Genomic DNA, 27004 nt, shown 5'->3' with positions numbered 1-27004 from the left:
CTTTCTTAGCACCAACCACGGCCTTGAAGCTCAGCCCAAAGTGCTACGGACTCATGCTAGATCATGAAAACCTCAAGAACACAAACATCTGCCTTTTTGTAGCAGAACACATTAACGAAGCTTTCCGGAACATGGACCAGGGTAAGCAAACTGTCGGCTGCAGTTCCATCTGTTCTTGTTCTTTTTGTGCAGTTATAGTTTGCTGAAATACTCATAATAATAACTGAACTTGTCTTTTCTTTTTGTTGGGTCTGGTGAAGATACTATACCTTGATGCGTTTGTCCATGACATCCCAGTAAGCAACTGCGTGATACGATCGAATGCATGGGATAGTACTCTAATTGCCAAGGTGATCAAGAAGGATACCATCTCTCCTGGTGTGTTCGGCAAATTACAAGTGAGTTCTCTTTGTTTTTTTCCAACAGTTTCTTCTTTTTATGTTCTTTTGATGTCTGGTCACTTTTTTTGGAAATTGCACAAAAACTGCCATCAGTTGGCACAACAATGCATGTAGTTGCACAACTTGTAGCTTTAAGTTTGGCATCTGCACACATGTTCATTTTAAATTGGCACACCATCTTTTTTAAGTTGCACAGTCTTACTAATCTTGTTGCACAGATGTGTGGCATCAGTTGGTAGAAATTTTTCTAGGTGCCATGTGGGTTGCACAATTTTTGTGTCTATGTTCAGTTGCATATATGTATAGTCGAATTGTCTACCCCAGTATCTTGTTGTAGTTGCACAGTTTATAATGTTTGGTTTCGTTCGACACACAAATCTATTATGATAACCTTGTTCTTTTCTTTTTCTCTTTTTTTACACCAGCTTAAAGAGGAGTATAGAGGCACGGAGCAGACACCACTGTTTGGTGGAATTTTGCAAGCTGAAGCATTCATGGCATCCAAGTTACCAATAACCTACAATCCGCAGGTTAGTGTTTTGCATACAGAAATTTGTACCACTTACCAACATTTTCTTTTGGCTGGGATGTATGTTCAGTTGGACATGTATAACTTTTGTAGTTGCGAGAATACAGGATTCAGTTGGCTGTGATGTATGTTCAGTTGCACATATAAGCATCTGTAGTTGCACATGTTCTTTTGGACAGTCAAAGTGTTCGTTTACAACCATTGATATTAACTTGGCAGAATGCATGTTTTTAGTTTGTGCCACAGTGCATCTGTAGTTGGCTAGAATCATGTTTTTAGTTGGCCAAAAAGTGTGTATTAGTCGGTTTTTGCTTATCACATCATGGTCAGTTACAGACATTTTACTTTTTAATTTTTTTCTAACTGAATCAGTACTGAATCTTTTTTTTGTTGATGCAGAAAAAGGCAAAGATTGCGAAAGTGGTCAATGACCTGTGCAAGGCTGTAACTGAACATGTTGGCACCTTCATTGAAGCAGTTGCCAAGATCGATGACGAGGAACCAGATATTGATCCTTACGTATAGCAGCCATCAATGCAAACCGGGGCGTCATGCCGTGCTCCAAAAAGAAAGAGATGGGGGTCAACTATACAAGAAGAAGACGAGTTTGTTGAGGATGAGTCAGAAGAAGATGAGGAAATGGAAGCAGCGATAGATGTTGATGATGATAGGGACATAGACGCGGATGAATCAGAGGAGGACAAGGATGAGGATGACAATGAAGAAGATGCAGAGGAGGAGGAGGAGGAAGAGGAGGAGGAGGAGGAGGAGGAGGACAAACAAGAAGAGGACAAAGGAGAGGAGGAGGAGGAGGAAGAAGATAGTGAGGCAGAGGAGGGGGAAGAAGAAGGTGAGGCCGAAGAGGGGGACGGGGACAAAGGTGCAACAGTTGATGGCAGTGAGAGGGGAGAAGACAAAGGCGCAACAGTTGATGGCAGTGAGAGGGAAAAAGACGACGATGAAGAAGACGAGGACGGTTATGGTGATGATGTTGGGGGATCCAATGGAGACAGTGACAACAGCGATGATGATGATGATGGCAATGCCCCTGGTTCTGGTGGTACAGGCGGCAACACATCCAGGGGGACTAGCACTTCTGCCACTCCTGCCAGTAGCAGCAATTCATTAAGTAGCAGAACTTGCTGGAAAGACAAGGATTTTTCGAAGTCAAAGAAAAATGATGAAGCAGAGTCTCAGGGCAGCATTGATATGTTCAAGCTCTGCAACTTGAAGCCAGCTTTGGCAACCACCTTTCCTGTGCCAGATTTTAGCGACCAAGATATGTGTGAGAAGATCAACTTTGCCATAGACAATAGCATGTTCTTATCAAGTGTTGCTGAAAAGAATCAAGTTGACATGGAGGAAGCAGGAAAGGGTCTTGACTGGGTTCATTCAAAGGAAAAATCCAAGGAATATTTGAAGCAGCTTCCAGACCTAAGCTCCGGCAAGAGTAAGGCAGCATCCATGGCAAACTCTCACGTGGTCCAGAAGCGTAAAGCAGTTTCAATGAAGAAGAATCTGCAGTTGCCTCAAACCAAGGAGAAGATGGTGAGTGCAGATGCTGAAGTAAATATGGTCAAGGAAGCTGTGCTTCAAACTGATACGCCAACTGTAGTGAGCAGAGAGCCAACCACTATACAAAGAGTTCAACAGATCAAGGGGAAGACTCCCCTTTCAATAGTCCCACCAAAACCACCTAAGCAGCAAAGGATTGTCAAGTTTGCTAGGGGCACAAAGGGGGAACATGCCACAAAAGGTTTGGGGTTCAGAGACGAGAGAGAACTGCGACCCAGGGCCATTGATGCAGGGGTGCCAAGTTCTGCTAGGTTGCTGCCAACTCAGACTGGAAAGATGCCAACTACAGATACCAATGTGCCAACTGATGTGTCAGCTAGCAGCATGGTCATAGTCAAAACCACCACAGCTGCTCAGGAAGGCACCACTACAACTGCAATCCCCAAGGTGCCTACTCATAGAGATGCTTCAATGCAAAACACAAAAGGAGGTGATCCTACTACCAAATTGTCGTCCCCAAGAGCCAGCACACAGGAGCCAAGCAAGCCTACATCACCAAGAGCTGACTTTCAGCAAGCACTAACACAAGAGGAGGTGTTCAACATTATAATTAGGTGCAAGCCTCCAAGGCCGCCAACTACAACACTATCGTGAACCAAGTCAGTGAACGATGCACCCGTGTTTGTGCCGCAAGGAGATGCCCTGGTCCTTGAACCCATACGAATATCAAACTCTTATCATGGTGACGGGTTCTGCGATGCACCATCTTTTGGCCTCGTCATAGATGGTCATGCTCCAGCACCTGCTCCAGCAGCAGAAACAGTGGAAGACGGTGTGATTAGTATTGATGAGTGTGAGTTGGACCCAGCAGCTGTGAATGAAGGATGCGCTGGTGCTGATGCTGTCAGATCACCAGAGAATTGCCACACCCCGATATGTGCAAAACCAGAAGCTGGCACAAGCAGTTCTTCGGGACCACCTATTGCACGAAGACAGAGGAGGGTAATAAGGCCCGCAGCATCTCAAAGGTCTCCATTCATTGACTACAAGAAGAAGAAGTCATTCAGCTCCAATGAGGCAGTGAACAAGCTTTAGGCTGCCCTCTTGTATCCTGTGGTCAGGCATCACGAAGGAGCAAATGATGAAGCTACCAGGTAAACTAACTCCCCATAGCCTACATACATATATTTTTCAGTTGCACAGGACCAGCCACTTAGCTGCACAGAAAGCATAGCATGTTGAACAGAACAGGGCTTTTAGTTGCACACTGTTTTGTTTTTCAATTTCATGCACATTTTTTTTGCTGATGTGACCCTTCGAGCTAACTTGTCTTTTTATTGCTTTCAAAAAAAATTCAGCCCTGAGATAATCAGGTATGGTAATTTCTTCATTTCTTTAAAGGAATTAGTTGATTCGATGAAGCCGGTTCAATGGCTATCAAAAATTGTTATTGAGACTGGAATCTTACACATCATGGAGAACTTACCAGAAGGGTCAAAGAAGGTTGTTATGCCACTGAGGTTTTCGGTAAGTTTTTCCAAAACCTTCTCCACGCTCATCTTTGATCTGTAGCACTTTTTTGTTGACCAATTGAGCCATGCTTTTGTAATCTCTGCAGATGAATTTACAGCAAGGTATCCACAACGTGAATGAGATAAACAAGAAGTTTGATTACAAGAACCGTCTCGACAAGAAGGACTTGGTGAGTGTTGTGCCCACATGATCCATATCTTTTTTTTGACACCCACAGCATGTTCAGTTGCACATGGCACATATGTTTAGTTGGCACATACTTGTTGGAAACCTGTTTTTAACTTGACCAAGTCTTTTACTGTTTTTTCTTAGCTACAGCTTGTATATGTGTCTGAAATCGTTCACGCTTGCAGGTCATGCTTCTAGTGCTCGAGTGCGCTGATGTAACTGATAAGGAGGGAGGGAGGGAGGCATTATTGGGTCTTCAATGTCAACTTGAGGGACGGACGCTTCGAAGTTCTTGATTCAAGCAGGACGCTAGATGACATTGAGCTGATGACCACCGCCTCTACCATCGCGGGGGCAGTACGCCAGCTATGGAGGAAGCATTACCCAAAGTTCAGCATTGAGCACTTCCAGATTATTGACATTGACGTACCGAAGCAGCTCGACAAGTAATATAATAAGTATGGCTCTCTTCTCAATTTCTTACCATCATTTTGTAGTTTTTAAATTTTTCTACATGTGCAATCTTTAGTTTTTTAAGACACAGTACTAGTCTGCAATCTGTTTATCATTTTTATGAATTTCTAATGGATTATCTAGTCAGTTGCAGAGTGGCACATAAGCAGTTGCACAGTGGCACATAAGCAGTTGCATAGTGGCACATAAGTAGTTGCACAAAGTGCATTATCTTTATTTGGTTTTAATTTTATGTTACATTTTTTCTTTTTTCTTGACCATCGCAGTAATGAGTGTGGGCTGTTTGACTGCTTAATGCCACCGAGTGGAACAGTAGCCAACTGCCCAACTATGACCCCAAGGAAGTACTCAACATCAGGAAGAAGCTGGCATATGACTGGGTCACCAGCGTGCATAACACCGCCCCATGGAGGAAGTTGCTGAGATACGACAAGGACTAGGTCAGTACTCTTTTTCTTTCTCTGCTCCATGGAGGTAGTTGGTGGTTTGCATAATTTTTTAGCAGATTTTGTAGTTGCACACTAGTAGCAATTCCGTTTGCAAGTCAATATCTTCACTTTTTTTGATACATTAGGAGCACTGGACATACAATTGTTCAACAACTAAATATTTAACCAGTTGCCAACAAAGGCACAAATAGAAACCTTTTTTACACAGTGCATGAACTAATTCAAGGAGCATAAATTAGATAAAGAGAAATCATAGCTGCTGAATGTGTCCACTTGGTCCCAATATTGCTAAAAAAACATCATTTTTTTCTTTTTTGTCTCAAAGTTACAAATGATGAAATAGAATCACAGTAGCCTGAGTGGACACACACCAGCAGTGTGGTCTGTAGATTGGCACTGGCTGCATTTGTTTTTCTTATTTGGGTGTAGCTCCAGCGCCGATTTGTACCGTCGACTTTTTGCCCTACCCTTTGTAGTAGACCTTGGAGGTCCCTAGGCACAAAATCATCAGAAACTTGTGCAGGGGATGCAACCTCCAATGGGGCAGTAGGACCATCACGATCACCTATGTGATAATCATATAAAAAATTTAGTACTTTTTTTGTTGTGCAACCAGCATTGATGTTCTCTGCAACCACACAACCCATGTTGTCCAACTAACTAGTTGCTCTGTGCAAGTTAAGTTAAAAAAACACCTGTAGTAGCACAGCCCGTCATGGTACTTGAATTGTAATCGCTTATGGGCAGAACAGGACTAACAAGTTAGATTTTTAGCTTGATCCTCAAACTAACACAGCGCACGCAACTAGGCAGCATGTTCTGTGCAACTGGGCAGGATGATATGTGCAACTGAAGTCACACACCCTAATTTTGTTGGGAGTTGGGGAAGGTATTTTTACCTGGGCGATGAGCCCCCTGAGTCCTGCATGTAGGTCCATTGGGAGTAGCATGCATGTCACTGCTAGTTGGGCCAGACGGGGGAGGAGGTCTTTGAGGGTTGGCATCACCTATAGCCAGAACAGGACAAACAAGTTAGTTGTGTTATCTTTGATGCTCGAATTAACACAGCGTGCGCAAGTAGGTAGCCTGTTTTTCTGTGCAACTGAGCCCCATGATGTGTGCAACTGGAGTCACAGACCTAGTTTGATGGGTAGTTGGGACGGGTAATTAACTGGATGACGAGGCCCCTGAGTGCTGCCTATGAGGCTAGGAGGTGGAGGATGTCCTTGAGGGTTGACATCATCTATATCCAAAACAGGAAAAACAAGTTAGTTGTGTTATCTCGATGCTTGAACTAACACAGCATGCGCAACTAGGCAGCTTGTTTCTGTGCAACTGGCCACCATGATATGTGCAACTGGGCACAATGATGTGTGCAACTGAAGTTACACAGCTAGTTAGATCAGGAGTTGGGGCAGGTAATTACCTGGATAATGAGCCCCCTGATTGCTACCTGGAGGTGGAGGAGGTCCTCGAGGGTTGCCATCATCTGATGGCCCCGTGGCAGTAGTCGGTTTTTTCTTTTTCTTGGACTTGTTCAGGTGGCCGATCTCGGTACGTGCTGCGCGCATATGCTTGTATACAATAGCTTGTGCTGGATCAGAACCACTCGCAAACTTTGCTAGTTTCCGAAAATCGTATATCATGTTCCTCTCCCTTATCTGCTTCTTTGACTGAGGAGGCATTTCATCCGGTTGCTCATAACCAGTCCCTGGCGCACTAGGTACAGCAGTAGGTGTCCACCGTCTTAGCAGGTACCTTTCCGGTATGACATCAACTCCAATATGGGTGAACACCTTGAGGATGTGGCAACAGAGGATGCCGTCCTTGTCCATTTTACAGCACTCACACAAATAGGAACCCTCCTCCACCCTTGCCTGCACCAAGTAGTTTCGAGAACCATATTTGGCAACAAATTCCTGGTTCGGCCTGAGCTCAAATATATCAGCACCAACTTGGAATGCATTATAACGTCCAATCAGCTCAAACTCTTCTCTGAACTTACGGTAAAGGTCCCTAGTATAGGTTTTGTAAGCTTGCTTCTCTATTGGGAAGTTGGACCACAACTCAATCTCAAGGTGTTCTGTCCTGTAATCGTTGCAGCCTTCCTTGGCAAGGATGTGGTTCTGTATTTTTTCGTATTGCTTGACGAAGTTCAGCATTGAGTTGTGTGGGTTCACATATCTTTTCAGGACGGTGTTAAACCCCTCACTACGCTGTGTAGACTGTAGGAACAGGAAGAACCTGTGCTTGAAGTAGCACGGCACCCAAGTTGACCTGTATTCATACAACTTCTCAAAGTGCGTGTGTGTCATAGCCTCGTACTTCACCATTAACCCAGCCCAATTCTGCTCAAACTCGTCTATAGTGAAGCTGAAGTCAACACACTTGTTGAAATCATCAGAGAGTCCTAGATTCCGGCACAGCAGCCAGCCAACTTTTTCCTGAGCCTTTTTCATGATGTGCCATCTACAACAGCGGTGCACGGTGGTTGGAAAGATGCTTTGTATTGACGGCCTCATTGCACCATCCTGATCGGTGATGAAGTTGTCAGGAGGTTTGCAATCCATAGCCTCTAGGAATGCTCCAAAGACCCAATCAAAACTCGATGCCAACTCCTGCCTCACAAATGCGCAACCCAGCATAAAAGATTGGCCATGTCAGTCTATTCCTATGAAGCGCGCGAACGGCATATTGTACATGTTGGTCATGTAGGTGGTGTCAAACGATATGCAATCATGGTACGCCTCTGCATAAGATTTTCGAGCTAAGCCATCCACCCAAAATATGTTGACAACTCTGTCCTCTTCATCATATTTCACCTTATAGAAGAAGTCTCGATCGGTTTTTTGTATATCCTTGAAGTGCGCAATTGTCTCAATCAGATCACCCTTCTTTGTGTCATCTCTACGAAAACTTGTACAAAGATTAGTTATTGCCTTTGGTCCGAATGGCACCATCATCTCAGATCCATAGAACTCTGCCATTACATGCATCATACGTCCTGCATAATACAAAAACAAACAGTGTATCGTTTATTTAGTTGCACGAATGCGCACATCCAGCTGCTCGGTAATAGGACATTTGTTGGCACAGAAGATAATCGCAGGAAATGGATACCTAGCTGCATCATTTTAAAAACACTTTTGCACTTTTTGCATACAGGACACTGTCTAGGTGCATAGTAAAGACAATCTAGTTGCACAATAAACACCAGCTAGACACCAGTTACACAGTTAAGTTATTTCAGTTGCACAGTAGTACCATAACAGTTGCACACTGGACTGCCTACAGGAAAACTTAATTCTTTAAGGGATATAGAAAAACACCACACCTATAGTCAAGTTGCAATTATAAAAGATGCGCAGAAACTCCTTTTCATCAGGTGAGATGCCTTGGTGGGATCTCAAGTATTTGGACAATGAAGGTTTGTTCACGAGCGGATGATTGTGGTCACGAACAAAGTGCGTCACCTCCCATCGCCCATCTATCAGCTTCACCAACATTTTCGCTTTGCACTGAGTCTGCTTTATTGTCTCACGTTTGCGCTTCTTCTTCTTCTTACTAGTACCAGCCTCCTCTTCAGCAAATATTGGAGGTTCTTCTTCCATCTCCTCATCACTGTCAACAAATTTTGGATCTGGAATAGGGTGCAGGACAGGAGGAGCCTCAGCTCCTCCATTATCAGCTTTGGGCTTCTTGAACTTGTTGCAGCAAAACTGTTGTTTTATCAATTCATTGGTGCGGGGTGCCCGTCTAGATGTGTTCATCTTGATAGAGAAACCCATCCGTAGTGCATAGCTGTTGTAGTGATCCTTAGAAATTTGAAGGCTGTCAAACCTCATGCCAACATAGGGTTCCATAGGTTGAGAACCAGCCTCATCCTCTCCTTCTTCTTCTTGCACAGCTCCGTCAACAGCCCCAGCTCCTAGCTCAGTCCTGGTTGGACCAGGAACATTTGCCTCGGTTCCTGTGTCATCTAGAGTATGGCTCTCTGACTGCAAAGACACCACTACAGGGGCACCACGGGTTGATGGCTAGCCTGCCACATTGTCATGGCCCATAGGGTTTCCACCATGACTTGCCAGCGTGTAGTAAACAGACCGAACATTTTCTGTCCAGCTTCCTTATGGTATGCTGGCTTGCTGCTGATCCGTATCATGAGGAAGCTCATTGAGATCAGGAGGCAACTCATTGAGATCAAGCATTTTTTCCTTCTTTTTTGATGCTGCCACACACTCACTGCACATATAAAAAAGAACAAAGTAATGTAATCAGTTGTTAATCATAGAAAAGAGTGTTTCAAACAACCTAAAAACATAGTAAATAGGCAGTTGCACACCATTTTATGTCAATCTTAGTTCCAAAAGCAACATGTCTGTAGCAGAACCTTTTTTATAACATGCATGCATTTTTTTGTTTTTGCACAGAGTTGTTATGTTAGTTGCACAGTTTGCAGTAAATAGTTGGCAAGAACTTGACTTCTTTTTACCACAGAGTTTTCTGACTTTTTCCTCAGCTTTTGTTGCAATGATCCGCAGGGTTTCCATTGGCAAGGAGCTTATTCTTATCACCATGCACATAATTGGGACACAATTTGATGCTACTTTTTTCAGATGCAAAATCCAGGTGAAAGAAGAAAGAAGAAATTGATGACAGACTATAAATATGTGTTTTTCGTCGCCGTTTCTGTTTCTACTTCCAGTATATTTGAACATATTTTTACACTATAGCTTTGCAATAGGTGTGCTACCAGAATATATGTGTGGGACAAGCAATATATGTGTGACTACTTTAATGTGGTTTTATGCCTTTAATAACCTTGTTTATTTATCTGTCGCACAAATTGCTACAGAAGTTACCGTACTGCAGTTTTTTGCTTTTGGCTAGAATAGAACTTTGAGTTGGCAGTCAATGTGTTCAGTTTTTGCTAGAATAGATGTTTCAATTTCCGAGGATGCATACATCAGTTGCCAGCATGCATGTTTAGTTGCACAGTCCATGTTTTCAGTTGGATAGAATAGATGTTTCAATTTTCCTAGGATGCATATATCAGTTGGCCAGCGTGCATGTTCAGTTGCACAACCAATGTGTTCAATTGGCTAAAATAGATGTTTCAATTTTCATGGATCCATATATCATTTTGGCCAGGATGCATGTTCTGTTGCACAGCCAATGTATTTAGCTGGCTAGAATAGACATTTCAGTTGACCAGGATGCATATATCAGCATGCCCTGGATGCATGTTCTGTTGTACAGTCAATGTGTTTAGCTGGTTATAATAGAAGTTTCAGTTAGCCAGGATGCATATATTAGTTGGCCAGCATGCATGTTCCGTTGCACAGTCAATGTTTTCAGCTGGCTAGAATAGACGTTTCAGTTGGCCAGGATGCATATATCCAGTTGGCAAGCATGCATGTTTACTTGACTAGAATCACGTATTAATTGGCCAGAAAATATGTCTTAGTTGACTTGTTGAACACATAAAAGGGGCAGGGAAAACACTTTTGAAGCAGCTTATTTAACACATCCAGGTGGGAGAAACTTGTTTGTCATGCATCAAGTAGTTTTTGGCTTGTTTAACACATCCAGCAGTAACATCAAGTAGGCTGGTGTGATGTGCCAGATTCACCTTTTTTTGAAGCAGCTTCTCCATGGATTTTGTCCTAGATCCATGGAGAAGGGGGTTTACATATGCATACATGTATGTAGTAGAAGAGGGAAGTGAAGAGGAGCAGAGGGGGCTTACCTACTTGATGTTAGTGCCTGATATGGGCTCTGACCATCCTGCCCTTAGATCTTCTTTTTTGAAGCAGCTCCTCCTTCTACTTTGGGGCTCCCATGGCGGCTGTGTAGGAGGAGGAAGGAAGGCCTTGGATCCCTTTCGTGGAGAAGAAGAAGGGACTGTGGGGCGTGGAAGGCGCTGGGTAGGTACGTGGGCGTGGGGACGCTGCGTACGTATGCTGGGGCGTGGGGGCGAGTAGGCGTAGAAGGCGCTGGAAGCGTGGGGTGCGGGACGCTCGATAGGGTTTGGTGGCAGCCTGTCCCTGCGGGCCGCTCGATCGGGTTTTGGTGGCAGCCTGTCCCCTTCCTTTTCTGTACCGCGGGGGGACAGGGCTTACCTTTTTAGGCTGGCCGCTCGATCATGCTAGTGGGCAGCCGGCCGCCCACTAGATGCGTCCAAAAATCTTTGCTAGCATAAGGGGAACCATAGCCGATCCTGTAGATCCATCCCCTACCCCACCTGTCGTCTTCCGCCGACCATCACCACTCTCCTCCGCCGCCGGCCAACACCACTTGCTGCCTGGGTTGTTATGCCTAGCTGCGTTTTGGATGAAATAATCTCGCGGGAGAGGGAGGCGGTAGAAGAGGAGATTTTCTTGTGCAATCGAGGAAGAGAGTAGCTCGATTTCGGATTGGGCGGCGAGGGCAGCCACAAAGCAAAAGGAGTGTTTTTTTCGGAAATGTTAACGCCCACACGTGTGGGCATTTGCACATCGCCCACACGCCTCCATCACCACTCATTTTGCCACGTATGAATAGATGACATCAGCAGATTTTTTTTGGTTTTCGGCTTAAAAATGTTGTATCTCCTAAATAAAAAAGCGAACTAAAAATCCGTTTTCACCATTAAATCCATCTCGACGAGATCTTCAAAACTAGACCCCATGTTGATATGTTTCGACGAATTATTTTTTTTGCCAGAAGTTGCCACGATGTTTACACTGCAGTTGCCATAGGGCTTAAACTAAAGTTGCCATGTGGCAATTTTAGTTTGTAGATCATGGCAATTTTAGTTTGTAGATCATGGCAATTTTAGTATTTTGATGATGGCAACTCCAGTACTTTGACCATGAAAATTATTTTTTGTATGAACCATGGCAATTTTACGTGCATGTATCATGGCAATTTTAGTTTATGGTTCATGGCAAGTTTAGTTTCTTAATTCCCCGTTTTATAAATGTCAAAATTTACTTTTAAATGTAGAAGAAAATAGCTGAAATATATCATGACAACTTCACTGTAAACATCATGGCAATTCATATGCAATAGACATGGCAACTTTTAATCCAAAAAAAATTTCATCAAAACATATCAACATGGGATCTAGTTTCGAAGATCTCATCGCGAGGGATTTAATGATGAAAACGGATTTTCAATCGGATTTTTCATTTAAGAGATAAAACATTTTAAAAACTGAAAATCCAAAAAGATTCCTGCATGCATGCATGCGATGACGTGGCAATCTATTTATATTAGAGACTTGTGGTGCGTCTCCCTTCTTGCCACACGTGTGGTAGTTAGCGTGACCCTTTTTTCTTGGAATCTGTCCGTTGAGAAGTTGTAATCCGGATCCTCCTCCCTCTCCTTCTCCTCCCTCTTGGAGGAGAGCCGGCCTCAGTAAATAGAGGAGTACGAGGGGCCGCTCATCGATAGAACAAGTGGGCATCCCAGATTTGTTTTTCGCCGGCGAGTAGGCTGCTTTGTTTATCTGAACAGCCATGAAGAACAAAGGCGGTGGTGGCAGACGCAATGTAAGTGCTGCTTCTTTTCTGCCTGATGTCTTTCCTTCCGTTCGATTCATACCCTTGGCTAGGCTGCTGGATTTTTTTTCCTGTTAAATTCAATGCAGAAATCAGCTCGCAACGAAGCCGCTGCTGGCAACAAGAATGGCCGTTGCAGGCGTAATGTAAGTGTGCCTGGTGATTGTACACAACCTATATATGGTTCATCCTCAAATGGCTGATTATTTGTTGTTCCAACTAAATGCAATGCAGAAATCAGCTCACAAGGGAGCAACTGCTGGCGATGGAGACAGGCTTAGCAAGCTCCCCAATGACATTCTGCTCAATATTCTGGAGAGGGTGGACACACTTGATGCTATAAGGACCTGCATCCTCTCCAAGCAAATGTTGAATCTCCCCACCATGCTCTCGCAGTTCTTCTTAAGTGCTGGTTCCGTTCCAGGTCACCATGATAAAGCTCGTGTTTTAAACCGCGGTGAAGTTTTCCGAACCAACAATGCTGTGGCTCGTGTAACGGATAGCATCTTGTGCACAAGGAATCCGAAGATCGCCATTACTAAACTCAAAATCAAATTCGTCTTGATGCCACATGTCTCTCTCACCATTGGAAGATCTGTTGCCCGCGCCATGGCAACCCAGAAGGTTGGTGCAGCTGAGTTTGAGATCATAACGGAGAAGGCTTATACGGACTGCTCTCCTGCCGATCTTGTCCAATTTGCGAATCAGTTAAATAATTTCGTTGGTGCTTTCCCTGATGTATTTGCTGGACTCAGGCGCCTGTGGCTGCGCAATATGAGGTTTGCTGAACTGGATATCGCCAACATTCTCAGCACTTGCAAACTCTTGGCGTCTTTGCGTTTAACCGAGTGCGACTCAGGGATCGATTCTGTGCTGCAAGTAGAACATGCTCAGCTTGTTGAGCTTGAGGTAGACTATGGGGAATTTGCAAGAGTTGAGCTGACATGTCTACCGAAACTCCAACGAGTGAGATATAATAATTGGTACTCTTATGAAGATCCCCTGTATTTTGGTTTTGTACCACAGCTTTCAAAGCTGAGCCTCACTAAAACTGGTGTTCGTTGGGAGAAGACTCTGGAGTTAAGTCAGCTTCTTGCTAATGTTCCTAACATAAGCAATCTGCATCTTGATTTTGAAAGTGAAAAGGTACACTCATTAGTAATGTGAATCATATCTGTCCATTCTTATATGATGGTTATATGTGACAATAGTAAAAATTGAAATTGTTTGTTTCTATTACAGATCTGGGTTCTACTAGAATGCCCGAAACTGCTCACGCCTGTGCTCGGCAAACTACAGCATGTGAATCTAGACAATCTTCCTGAAGGATGTGATTTAGCTTGGACGATGTTTATTCTTGAAGCTGCACCCACCCTAGAAGAGCTGTGTGTCGCGGTAAGGGAGCATTGGTGCATAATGCTGACAGACGAAGAAGCTCGGAAGAAAAATGGTTACTGCGAAAAGGCAGACGTGAATTGGAAGCCATGCGCACCTGATTTCAAGCACAAGAATCTAGTTGAGCTCACCATCTATGGCTTCCAACCCGATGACAGTTTTATGCGATACATCAGGTGTGTTGTGGATCATACAGTTAATGTAACAGAGATATCTCCGTACGACAGGAAAGTGTGCGGGAGCTGTGGTAACTTGGATCCTGAGATCAAGGTCAAGGTTTGTCCATCAAGATATCCACAGACAGCCGAAGAGATGAAGCAGATAACTGAGGGGTTGGATTTGGCTTCGCGTTCTGTGATTCACTTCCGGTCCTAAGTGATTTGTATAGGCAGTTTGTTCCATAACCACCTTTCCTGTCATGTTTTACTTGGATTGAAAATTCCCGAACTCAATAATTACTTGCCCCCTCCCCCCCCCCCCCCCCCCCCCCAATGAATAAGTGTACATCTACATTTTACCCCAAGTCAAAGTTTTAAAATTTTGACCAACTATATAGAAAAGAGTAGGCATCAAATTGTTGTATTACGAAAGTGATTTCAAAACAGATGTACTGATACTAATTCAGTGTCATAAACGTTGCTACTTTTTTCTATAAAATTGGTTAAAAGTTGACTTAGGACAAAATCTAAATGTACACTAGGGAGTATGTAATTAGAGCATTTACAGCCGGGCGCCTCAAACCCGCCGCATATGCCTGGACGCTGTCCGGTCCCGATTTTTCGACCCAGACAGGCTCCTTAAACGGGCCTCAAACGCCAGGCTTGACTGGCACCCTCCATATCCAGCCTAAATATGGGGTGCCCGGGCACGCCCGCCACATAAGACTGACGAAGGGATCCCACGTGGACTCACCCAGAAACCCGGCGGTCCAACGGACGCCTTCTGCATCGCTGCGGTGTGAACGCCTGGTGGCGCCACTCCGGCTCACCGCCCGAAGAAGCATCAGAAAGAAGTGAAGAAGCATTAGTAGAAGCATCAGAAGGAAAAAAAGCAACAACAATAACAAAAGGGAAGAATCATCAGAAAGAAGTCAAGAAGCATTAGAAGAAGAGAAGAAGCAACAACAAAAGAAGAAGAGGGCGAGGATGGACTTCCAACTAGTTCAACATGGATAAACTTTCCTCATTTTGAGCCATTTGTGTGTTATATTTGTACTGAGATTTGTTAGTGGTTAGGATAAACTGTGAATTATTTTTTACTTAGGACTGAAACTGTGTTCAGATCGTGTGTGTTAAGATCACCACTAGTGAGAAGTGATGATAGCACCTTATATAATTTGCAACTAAACACTGTGTAGTTTGTGCACCCACTACAACGCAAGCAACCAAATGGCAGGTCAATATTGGTTCCCTCATGAGCCAACCTAGATACACACAACCAAATTATGTGTAGATGATGATTTTTAGTCTGCTTTATCTCAGCCAAGCCCATCTTAAACACACATGCAAAGAGGAAACAAACTCAACCAAACATGTCCTTGGACATTGGCTGCGCCCATCTTAGACACACATGCAAAGAGGAAACAAACTCAACCAAACACGTCCTTAGACATTGACCGCGGCAACTCACAACAAAATTTATTTGTTATTATAGGGCATTATTCATACTATTTGGCTGAAAAATTGTTTTTTATGAGAAGAAGTCAAAGGGGATTTTTGTTTTTGTGAAAAAATTTCACAAGTACTCCCTCCGTCCCATATCATCTTGAGATTGATGAAGTTGTCGTAGACAAAGGCGGGAGAAGATTTGATTTCTTGTGCAATCGGACGGATTGCACGGCGAGGGCAGCCCAAAGGGAGTGATTTTCATTCGGAGTCTGTCTGTTGAGAAGTTGTAATCCGGATTCTCCTCCCTCTCCTCTGAATAATTTCTGAGAAAAGATTAAAATCAACCGACTGATTTCTTGCATGGCATCAGCCGCCCCCTCCGTCGTTCGATTCCACCCGCGCGTGTTCCGTGATGAGAGCGCCGCATGCAGGTCCCCACTACTACTACGCCTGTACTAGTACATCTCATTTTTAAATTCTACGCCTAGTACCTTTTTGCTGCTATGCATGACGTGGTGATGTTTGCATTAGCATGTACTAGTTACTTTGCTGTAAACCTGGGCAAACGTCGGGCCGGGCCGGGTTTCGGGCCGGGCTTATAAAAGCCCGACCTTCATTTCCTAAGCCCGAGCCCGGCCCGAAGCCCGAAATACTCCCTGTTTTCAAGCCCGAGCCCGGCCCGAAGTCAAGCCCGAAGCCCGAAAGTCCGGCTCGAACGCTGTTTTTTAGTGTACACACGTGCAAGCCCGGCCCGAAAGCCCGAAAGCCCGAAAGCCCGGCCCGAAATACATAAAAATGAAGCCCGAGCCCGGCCCGAACTATCTTCCGGGCTGCAAAACTAGGCCCGAGCCCGACCCGAACGTCAAGCCCGGCCCGGGTTTTTCGGGCCGGGTCGTCGGGTCGGGCTGCCCATGCCCGGGTTTACTTTGCTACTACTCCCTTGATGGAGTGTTAGGGCATGGCCAACGGGCTGCCCCATGGTGTTGCCCCGCAGGTCCAGCTCGGCTCGGTGCCTGCAAATCAGGTTCGGATAGTCCTCTGCACAAGAACCGGTCTCTTGTAGAGAAAGTAGCTTCTTTGTGAGAAAAGTAGGATAAAAGGTGAAGAACGAAGGAGGTAGAGACGTAGACAGGAGAGAAGGACTGAGATGGGGACCACTAATGCGGGGTCTACCGATGGTTGCCTCCGTTGGGTGAGGAAAAATGTAAACGGTAGCTTTAATATTTTAAGTCTAAATGAAGGCATGGGGCAGCATGAAGGTGATGCCTCCATTGTACATGCCCTTACCATTCTTCTAAAAATAGAGTGGGTGTATCCTCTACTAGCAAAAATAATTATTGTGGGCATTTGTAATGGCCACGCTTCGCTGCTGCGAATGGGTCGCGCAATGCTGTCGTCCTTGTCGTGATCGGGATGTGCGATGCTGCAATAGCCAGTCGCAGTTGCTGCGTATGAACACGCGGCACTGCAATGGTCAGTCGTCGTTGATGCGATCAATACACGCGACGCTGCAATGGTTGGTCGTAGTTGCTGAGAGTGGGACACACGGCGTTGCAAGGACCGGTCATCGTGGTTGCGATCAGAACGTAGGATGCTGCAAGGACCGGTCGTTGTCGCTACTATCGGACGCACGATGCTGCAACAGTCGGTTGTCATTGCTGCGGGTGTGCGGTGCTCAAAGGACCGGTCGTCGTTGTTGCGATCGAAACACACAATGTTGCAAGGACCGGCCATTGTCATTGCGATTGGGTGCACGACGTTGCAATGGCTGGTTGTCACTGTTGCAGACGCGTGGTGCTGCGATGGCCGGTAGTCGTTGTTTGCGATCGAAACGCATGACGCTGCAAGGACCGGATATGCATGACGCTGCAATGGCCGGTTGTCATTGCGGTGGACGTATGACGTTGCAATGGCTAGTAGTCATTGTTGCAGACGCACAACGCTACAATGGTCGGTCATCGTTGTTGTGGTTGAGACATGTGACACTGCAACGGTTAATTGCCGGTGCTGCGAGCAAGGTGTGAAATGCTGCAAGAGAGGACCTCCACTGCCTCAAGGGACAGTTACTATTGTTGCAAGAGGGGCGTGACATGCTGCCGAGGTCGGCAGCCAAAACCGAAAAGCCCCGCCACCGAAGCTCCACGCAAGTCGACGTTAGCTTTAGCAGTGCAACTAAGCCGGACGGCCCAACCATAACAAACTTCTTCCTGCGTGTGAGTCACTACTCGTTTATCACGACCTTTGTAAATACTTGCTACATCCTTTGCATTTTTTATGCTTTTTCCTAGAGTTCTGCGGTGTATACCTCATTGCAATTTTGTAAAGAAATTGCGTTGCATAAGATTGTTTATTTTAACACTTCGTCGGGGAGTTGTTTGTACGCTATGGGGCCCAGCAACGTGACACTCGCATGTTGCTTTTGAATCACATGCAAGCTTCGTACAGTGTGTGTGTGTGTGAGCACCTATTTGAGTGGTCCCAAACGCCCCAAGGTCGTGAAAAGATGCCAATCATCACATCCGACTGCTCTGCGCTCTGTCACCGAAACTGCTAGGAGACGTCAGATCTGGGCAGATCAAACGGTGGTCGAGGCGGCTTAATTTTGGCTGTTATCAGCCGATTGATCGGTAGCAGCCGCCATAATCTCCCCCCTTTTGAGGAGACCCGGCCGAGTGGGAGGAGGAGGGGCCGGCTATCGATCTACTCCCTCCGTCTCAAATTATTTGTCGCTAAAATGAATGTATCTAGAATTAAAATATATCTAGATACATTCATACGTGCGACAAGTAATTCGGAATCTACGGGTCCGACCCTAGCTACCAAAATAGATGAGCTCGCGGCGGCGACGACGTGGCAGAGGAGCTCAATCCTCATTGGAGGAGTCGTGGTCGATGAAGAACTTGGTTTGCTCCGCCTTCATGACGCAGAGGTCCGCCTCCTTGGACGCGTGCGCCTGCAACGCCTGTTTGGAGGAACATCTGCTCGTACTTGAGCTCGCGGTGACGGCCCGCTTCGGCCTCCTCCTGCTCCCTCGCCGACCGCTCCATGACGACGCGATCTAGGTGCTCCACCTTCCCCGGGGGGGGGGGGGGGGGGAGGTAGTCCTCGAGGCCGATCACTCCTCGACGCGGCGGCGCGGCGGCCTTGAACTTGAGGGCGAGCGGCCCGAACTCCTTCGACTATCTCTTCACCGGAGTAAGCTGCGAGCTCGAGGCGCTCGCGGACGAGCTCCCCGCAGCAGAGGAGCCGGAGGAGGCGTAGCGGCGGTGGGCGAGCTCGCGCTCGTACTCGACCAGCTCGCGGCGTTTGAACGCCGGCGGCGGCCGGCTCCCGTGGTTGAGCCACCTTCGCGTGCCCTCGCTTGTGTGCGGCGTCGGATCTGGCGCGGCGGGGGCGCTCCACGTCATCCCCAGAGCTCCCGTAGCCATCCATGGCTTTTTCAGGCTCGCCGGTGGCGAGAAATTGGGCGGAGGAGGGGAATCGCGGTGGAGGCGCATAGGGTTTGACCCGTATCCGAGTGGTTAGGGATGTAAACCTGATCCCATTTAATCCCGTTTAAAGTCCACTTATGATACGATAGTTAAAAAAGTTTTTTTGTTTGTCTGAGAAAATGAACTATCAGGCTAGCAAAAACCTAACAAAACGGGATTACGGACGTCATTTATTTGCCACTTATAACCCTACAAATGGTGAAACCGCATATATAGGTGGGGAGAGAGTTTTTGCGGGCCATGATAAAAAATTCACAGACCGGGCCACGGATACGATATCTATTATGTCTAGAAAAACGGGCCAAACCCGTATACTCCTCGGAATTATACGCGTTCGGCCCTTTCAGGGGCTCTGCTAGAGCATCTGGAACCATAGCCGATCCTGCGGATCCATCCTCTCGGCCGCAGGCGCCGCCAATCCCCACCGCCGTCCACCACCACTCTGCCCCGACACCATCCCTTGCGACAACCCCCTAGCCCACCTGCCATCTGCCGCCGGCCACCACCAGTGTCCTCCGCCGCCATCCCCTGTGACACCCCCGACCCCGTCCCTGCCGTCCGCCGCCGGCCACCACCACCTCTGCTGCTTGGGTAATTATGCCTGGCTGCGTTCCGGGGGAAATAATCTCGCGGGAGACAGGGGCGGGAGAAGATTTGATTTCCTTGTGTAATCGAGGAAGAGAGGAGGTCGATTTCGGATTGTGCGGCAACAAAGGAGTGATTTTTATTCCGAGTCTGTCTGTTGAGAAGTTGTAATCCGGATCCTCCTCCCTCTCCTCTGAATAATCTCCTCCCTTTTGGATGAGAGCCGGCCGAGTCGGAGGAGGAGGGGCCGCCTATCGATCTAATAAATTGGCGTCCCCAATTTGTTCTTCGCCGGCGATTAGTCTGCTTTGTTGCGGCGGTCTAAATAAACAGAGGAGGGGAAGGGGGGATTCGAATAAGGCCAGCTCAGGCGTCCTCCGTTGTCACAGATCCAATAAGATCAGCCATGAAGAACAAAAACGGTCGTCCCAGGGTAAGTGCTGCTTCTTTTGTGCCTGATGTTTGTCCTTCCCTTCGATTCGTCGTCATGGCTAGGTTGCTGATTTGTTGTTTTTTCCTGCTAAATGCAATGCAGAAATCAGCTCTCAACGAAGCCGCTGCTGGCAACAAGAATGGTCGTCGCAGGCGGAATGTAAGTGTGCCTGGTGTTTGTACACAACATAAGGTTCATCCTCAAAAGGCTGATTATCTGTTGTTCCAGCTAAATGCAACGCAAAAGGCAACTCGCAACGAAGCCGCTGCTAGCAACGCAAATGATGACAGGCTTAGCAAGCTGCCCAATGACCTTCTTCTCAACATTCTGGAGAGGGTGGACACACTCGACGCTATAAGGGCCTGCATCCTCTCCAGGCAAATGCTGAAGCTCCCCACCATGCTCTCGCGCTTTTACCTAAGTGTTAGTTCCATTCCAGGTCTCCAGGCTAAACCACCTCGCGCTGTCACCCTCAAGGAAGTGCTCGGAATCAACAGTGCTTTGTCTCATGTAACGGATAACATCTTGAGCACAAGGAGCCCGGAGGTTACCATCAGCAAACTCAAAATCAGATTTGTCTTGTTGCCTGATGACTCCCTTGCCATTGGAAGATCTGTCGCCCGCGCCATGGCAACCCAGAAGCTTGGTGCAGCTGAGTTTGAGATCGTAACGAAGAAGCGTTATAACCTCTGCTCTTCTATTGATTTCCTCAACTTTGCCAAGCAGTTCAATGATTTAGTTGGTGCTTGTCCGCATGCATTTGCTGGCCTTACGAGCCTGTGGCTGGAAAATATGAGGTTTGGTGAACTGGACATTCCCAACATCCTCAGCACTTGCAAGCTCTTGGAGTATTTGCGTTTAACCCATTGCGACTCAGGGATCCATTCTGTGCTGCAAGTAGAACACACTCAACTTGTTGAGCTCGAGATCGACCAGGGGAAATTTCAGAGAGTTGAGCTGATATGTCTACCAAAACTCCAACGGTTGACCTATAATAATTGGTTCTCTTGTGAGGATCCGATGTATTTTGGTTTTGTACCACAGCTTTCAAAGCTGAGCCTTATTAAAACTGCCACCCGTTCGGACAAGTCTCTCAAGTTAAGTCAACTCCTTGCTAATGTTCCTTCCGTAGGCGATCTGCGTCTGGATTTTGGAAGTGAAAAGGTACTCATTGGTCATTTGGATTATATCTGTCCATTCTCTATGACGGTTATATGTAACGTACTAATTCTGTTAATTGTTTTTTTTTCTATTCCAGATCTGGGTTCTACCAGAATGCCCAAAACTGCTCAGGCCTGTGCTCAGCAAACTACAGCATGTGAATCTGGACCATCTTCCTGAAGGGTGTGATTTAGCTTGGACAATGTTTATTCTTGAAGCTGCACCCTCCTTAAAAGAGCTATGCATCACAGTATGGGATCATTGGTGCATAATGGTGAAAGACAAAGAGTTTCGGGAGAAATATGGTTACTGCGAGAAGGCAGACGTGAAGTGGAAGCCATATGCCCCTGATTTCAAGCACAAGAATCTGGCTAAGCTCACCATTTATGGCTTCCAACCTGACGACAATTTTATGCGATACGTCAGGTGTGTCGTGGAACATGCCATTAATATAACAGAGATATCCCTGTCCGACAGGAAGGGGTGTAGGCGGTGTGGTGACTTGGATCCATCAAGATATCCACGGACTGCCGGGGAGAGGAAACAGACAGCTGACGAGTTGGGTTTGGCTTCGGGTGTTGTGGTTCATTTCCGGTCGTGATTGAAAAAATTATGAGTAGTTTGTAAGTCATCTGTTCTATCATCTTTGTAGCTGGAAGGAGTTTGTAAGTCATATGTCATATCATGTTTGTAGCTGGAAGTAGTTATTGTACCTTTTGCTTTGCTTTCAGTTGAAGCTTGTTGTGAAGTATTCTGAGATTTGACATCTTTGGAAATAATAATTGTGAACTATTGACTATTGTGGAGTTTATAGCAAACAAGCATTAATTCATACTCCCTCCGTCCCAAAATAAGTGTCTCAATTTTGGGACGGAGGGAGTACAAGTTTGTGCTATGAGATAATTGTGAACTCAGTATACTTTCCGAGGAAAATTGTGCAGACATTTGCATTTACACACAACCACTGTATACCTTTGTTTCGGAAGAATGGTCACGGTTTCTGATTACTATGCTTTTCTGAACCGGCACCCAGCGTTTGGTACAACAAACAATGTATTCTGTAGCAGTGTCTTCCGATACGGAGGTTCACAAACTCGAAAACACCCAGATCAAGGCTGATTAGAAAAGCGGGGAGTGGGGCGGCCAAACCAAACTTCCCGATACCTTAACCAAAGACGAACTTTCATATGTAAATTTGCATTTACACACAACCACTGTATACCTGAATGATCTATGTAATCTCCACGTTAACTATCCCAACATTGTCAAAACCTTTTTGGCACACACAAGCAGCATATGCTGAAACCAATAGTTGAATATTTTCTAACAAAAAACTAGAGAATTCTTGCTGAAGCACTTTTTACAACGGATGATAGAGCATACTAAAAGTTCTCGGAAAACTCCTACACTACAACTTCTAGGCACAGACGTATGGGCTCAACGGAAGACAGAATCACTCATTTCTTTTTGATGGCAGCCTTGGTAACCTTGGCACCGGTGGGGTCCTTCTTCTCCACGCCCTTTACGACACCCACAGCTACGGTCTGCCTCATGTCACGCACAGCAAAACGACCAAGCGGAGGGTAGGTGGCGAAGGTCTCCACAACCATGGCTTGGTGGGAATCATCTTCACAATACCGGCATCCCCCTTCTGCAGAAACTTGGGCAGCGCCTCCAGCTCCTTACCAGATCGCCTGTCGATCTTGGTCACCAGCTCAGCAAACTTGACAGCAATGTGGGAGGTGTGGCAATCCAGCACTGGGGCGTAGCCGTTGCAAATCTGACCAGGGTGGTTCATGATGATTACCTGGGAGGTGAAGTTGGCTGCCTCCATGGCAGGGTCATCCTTGGAGTTGGATGCAACAAACCCACGCCTCAGGTCCTTCACAGCAACATTCTTGATATTGAAGCCGACATTGTCACCAGGAAGCGCCTCCAGGAGAGACTCGTGGTGCATCTCAACAGACTTGACCTCAGTTGTCAGACCAGTGGGACCAAAGGTAACAACCATACCAGGCTTGATGACACCAGTCTCAACACGGCCAACGGGCACAGTTCCAATGCCACCAATCTTGTAAACATCCTGAAGGGGAAGACGCAATGGCTTGTCTGAGGGCCTCTTGGGCTCATTGATCTGATCAAGTGCCTCAAGCAGGGTAGGGCCCTGGTACCAGTCAAGGTTGGTGGACCTCTCAATCATGTTGTCACCCTCAAACCCAGAGATGGGGACGAAGCGAACCTTGTCAGGATTGTAGCCGACCTTCTTCAGGTATGAAGAGACTTCCTTAACAACTTCCTCATAACGGGCCTTCGAGTACTTGGGAGTGGTGGCGTCCATCTGTAACAGATGAGACACAACTGTTGAGAAGTACTAGTATGTAATGATACAAACAAATATTAGAAATAGCATACATTTCTAGCCAAGTACTCATGCGATGAAGGTGCATGGAACAAGAGATACCGAGCAAACAAGAAATTGCGATTGTAAATTAAGATAAGTAACAGTCACTAACATATATGATGGAACTAATCAGTGAAGAAATGCTATATAATCACCCCAAGATTCGCAACATGGAGTAACATAGATTACAGTGGTACTAAATAACCTGTATATTTACAAAGTCATTCTGAAAATTCACATCAACTAAGAAAGTGAGCAGCATATATATTTTAAAAAATTACTAGGTAAACAAATACCAATCAAGGCCAATAATGAAATAAATACCAATCATTTCATGGTGAGCAAGGCTAATAATGAGATAAATGCCAATCAGTTCACAGGGGCACTAATGAGCGTGGACAACCTAGTAATTTTTAAATCAGATCAGTAGCAAACTAGTACACAAGTCATATGGTCACTCATAAGAATCAGCATTAAAAGTTGAATAGCCAGTATTACCTTGTTGCAGCAGCAGATCATCTGCTTCACCCCAAGAACATACGCAAGGAGCGCATGCTCACGGGTCTGGCCATCATCAGAGATACCAGCCTCAAAACCACCAGTGGTGGAGTCAATGATGAGCACAGCGCAGTCAGCCTGGGAGGTACCAGCCAGTAATCATGTTCTTGATGAAGTCACGATGACCAGGCGCATCGATGACTGTGCAGTAGTACTTGGTGATCTCAAACTTCCACAGGGCAATATCAATGGTGATACCCCTCTCACGCTCAGCTTTCAGCTTGTCGAGCACCCACGCGTACTTGAAAGACCTCTTGTTCATCTCAGCAGCCTTCTTCTCGAGCACCTCGATCGTATGCTTGTCAATAGCTCCAAGCTTGTAGATCAAATGTCCTGTTGTGGTTGACTTGCCAGAGTCAAAATGGCCAATGACCACGATGTTGATGTGAGTCTTTCTCTGTTAGAACAAACAATCGACATAGATCCAATCAGATTTGTTGAGAACTAAACATGATAGGCCTAAATAAATATACCCAAAACTACAGGTGCAATGCTGAATATTTCTACTCACAACCCATAGATCCTGTGGAACAAAAAAGACAAAAGGTAGAGCCTCATACATGAGTTACCAGAAAGCAATACCAACAGACCTTAGGTTCACTGAGCGCATAATGAGTGATCTCAGGCTCAAAATCTGGAATAGGTACAAGGCCCATTTCCTGAGCCTCAACCTCATGGGGATGGTCCTCTTCCAGTACTGGCCCGATGCCTCCTGCATTCCGCTTTCGGCGCTTGCGGTTTCTCAGCTTGGTTTTGGTATCCCGACAAACACGCACCTTGGAAGCTGAGAACAGAAAAAAGGCATATTTCTTAACAAAAGTACACGAAGTAAATCTACATCAATAAACCCCAATAGGCACAATGCAGAGAAGATAAATGCAAAAATTATACCCTTGCCAGGCTGAGGCTCTTCCTTGGTCATGTCAACACCTTGAACTGCAAACATAGTCTGAAATTCAAAAGCATTGATCAACCAAAATGTGGTATTGGATATTCTGTGAATACTTTGCAAACAACTGTAGATGCAAAGGTATATACAGTAGGAAGTTGCATCAACTCAAAATGGAACTACATACCGTCGGCACTATTAAGAATTACGTACTACAACAGTCTAACAGAATATTTCTGCACCAAGCCAACAGTATATTTCTCAAGAAACATAAGAGGATAGATTCACATTTCAGGCTGCCTACTGCCTACGTGCCATGGACAGAAGCTTGTTTGAATGTGACTAACAAGCACACACAAGCACAATTAAAACGAAATAATTGGGATATCTGAAGTAAAATTCATACAGCAGTAAAGCTTGAGCAGTAACCTGGGGGGGGGGGGGGGGGGGGGGGGGGGGTCTAAGAAGTCAGATATCTGAAGTCAAAACAAGTGCACTTTCCAGACCAGAGTTTCAATCACCCGAATCACACATCAAAGAATACAAAAAAAAAAAAGTCAATGAACCAACATTCACCGGACACATAGCATTCCAAAATCTGCTGAGGTATGCAGGTAAACTAAGTGAAACAAGGCACTTGTCCAGCCCTAGGGTTTCAATCAACCGAACTCCACATCCCCAATTAATACGATTCACCAACATGCACGCGAACTACGAACTGGCGGCAACTGTAACTTCGACCCATCCACATCCCGACATCTAATCCAAGCAGTTAACAAAAAATCGAACGGGATATTGCAAAGCGATTCGCTACACCATCACATATCGAAAGTTAGGGATCCAGAGTGGTTACTCGATAACATATCAGATATCAGGGATCGTGAGGGGCTACGCGTCACAGATTAGAAAAAACGATGGGGATCTGAGGTGGATCGGGATGGGGAAGCTCACCTAGCGCGGTGGATTCGCGAGGTCGGCGCGGTTGCGGAGCGGAGGAGGCCGCGAGCTGGGGCGGCGCGGTTGCGGAGCGGAGGAGGCGGCGAGCTGGGGCGGCGCGGAGCGGAGGAGGCGGCGGGTTGGGGATGGGGCGCGGAGGGGGAGGCGGGCGCGAGGATCAGGCGCGGACGGGGAGGCAGGTGTGGGGATCGGGCGCAGAGAGGGAGGCGGGTTTCTTATAGGACCTGATTAAAGGGGGGATTTGGGATGTGGTTGATGCGCGAAGGAATTGTTGCGAAGGATTGCGCTCTTCTCTGAGAAGAGAAAGGGGATAAGACCAAAGAAAACAGCAGCAGCAGCAGCAAAAAATCTTGGGTGCTGCTTCTCCCAAGCTTCCTTCTTCATCGAAAGAAGCTGCAGATGTTGCTGAACCCATTACTTCAACTTGGGTGGTGCTGCTCCTCCCAAGTTCTTCGTTTTCTCTGTGTCCAACAATACTCTTTCTCTACTCGAGCAAAGGAGAAATCAGCCACCTCTGGATTGGATAACAAGGCTGATTCATCCGTTGCTCGCAAGAGAAAGAGCACCACTGGTTGTGCTGCATAAAACACAAGGAAAGAGGAATTGCTGTGGCTTGGAAACTGGGGAGAAGAGGGCCGCGGAGGCATGAAGAACAGAGCAGTAGTACAAAGGAACAAGAAGAGAGAGAGAGGGGGGGTCAAAGGGAGGAGAGCTGCCTCGCGAGAGCAGAGCACTGCTTATATAGCCCAACGGACGGTCGGCACGCATCCATCCATCCAAGGCGCGGAGCTCCACCAACCAACTTTGCCCTACAATCACGCCCTGATCTGTCATCCCTTCGATTTCGGCCAAATATTTTTAGTTTAATAAACAGCAACGCCACCGATTTTTGGCAGGTGATCAAATGTTTTAAA

The 27004-nt window shown here is 46.1% G+C and overlaps 2 protein-coding genes and 2 pseudogenes across 3 annotated transcripts; 2 read left to right on the top strand and 2 right to left on the bottom strand.

The window, feature by feature from the left end:
• Window positions 1–5414: 5414 nt before the first annotated feature.
• LOC123139585 (uncharacterized) lies at window positions 5415–10912 on the bottom strand (annotated as a pseudogene).
• A 1929-nt stretch (window positions 10913–12841) lies between these two features.
• LOC123134804 (uncharacterized) lies at window positions 12842–14403 on the top strand. Its single transcript, XM_044553974.1, has 2 exons — window positions 12842–13759; window positions 13856–14403. The coding sequence occupies exons 1-2, from the start codon at window positions 12842–12844 to the stop codon at window positions 14381–14383; spliced, it is 1446 nt and encodes a 481-aa protein (XP_044409909.1). The 3' UTR covers window positions 14384–14403.
• A 5003-nt stretch (window positions 14404–19406) lies between these two features.
• Window positions 19407–22096, top strand: LOC123139117 (uncharacterized). Of its 2 annotated transcripts, XM_044558918.1 has the most exons (4): window positions 19411–20124; window positions 20227–20283; window positions 20353–21288; window positions 21383–22096. In XM_044558918.1, exons 1-4 carry the CDS (start codon window positions 20098–20100, stop codon window positions 21884–21886), a joined length of 1524 nt encoding a protein of 507 aa, XP_044414853.1. In that variant the 5' UTR covers window positions 19411–20097; the 3' UTR covers window positions 21887–22096. The 2 variants fall into 2 exon arrangements, with proteins under 2 accessions (XP_044414852.1, XP_044414853.1); XM_044558917.1 differs by having other exon boundaries at window positions 19407–20124; window positions 20227–21288.
• Window positions 22097–22450: 354 nt separating this feature from the next.
• On the bottom strand, window positions 22451–26781 carry LOC123139118 (elongation factor 1-alpha-like; annotated as a pseudogene).
• Between the last annotated feature and the right edge of the window lie 223 nt (window positions 26782–27004).

Source organism: Triticum aestivum, chromosome 6B (genome assembly GCF_018294505.1).
Source record: "Triticum aestivum cultivar Chinese Spring chromosome 6B, IWGSC CS RefSeq v2.1, whole genome shotgun sequence".
NCBI classification, from domain to species: Eukaryota; Viridiplantae; Streptophyta; class Magnoliopsida; order Poales; family Poaceae; genus Triticum; species Triticum aestivum.
Note: the sequence above shows the minus strand (reverse complement) of the source record. Positions and strands in the feature narration are given on the sequence as shown.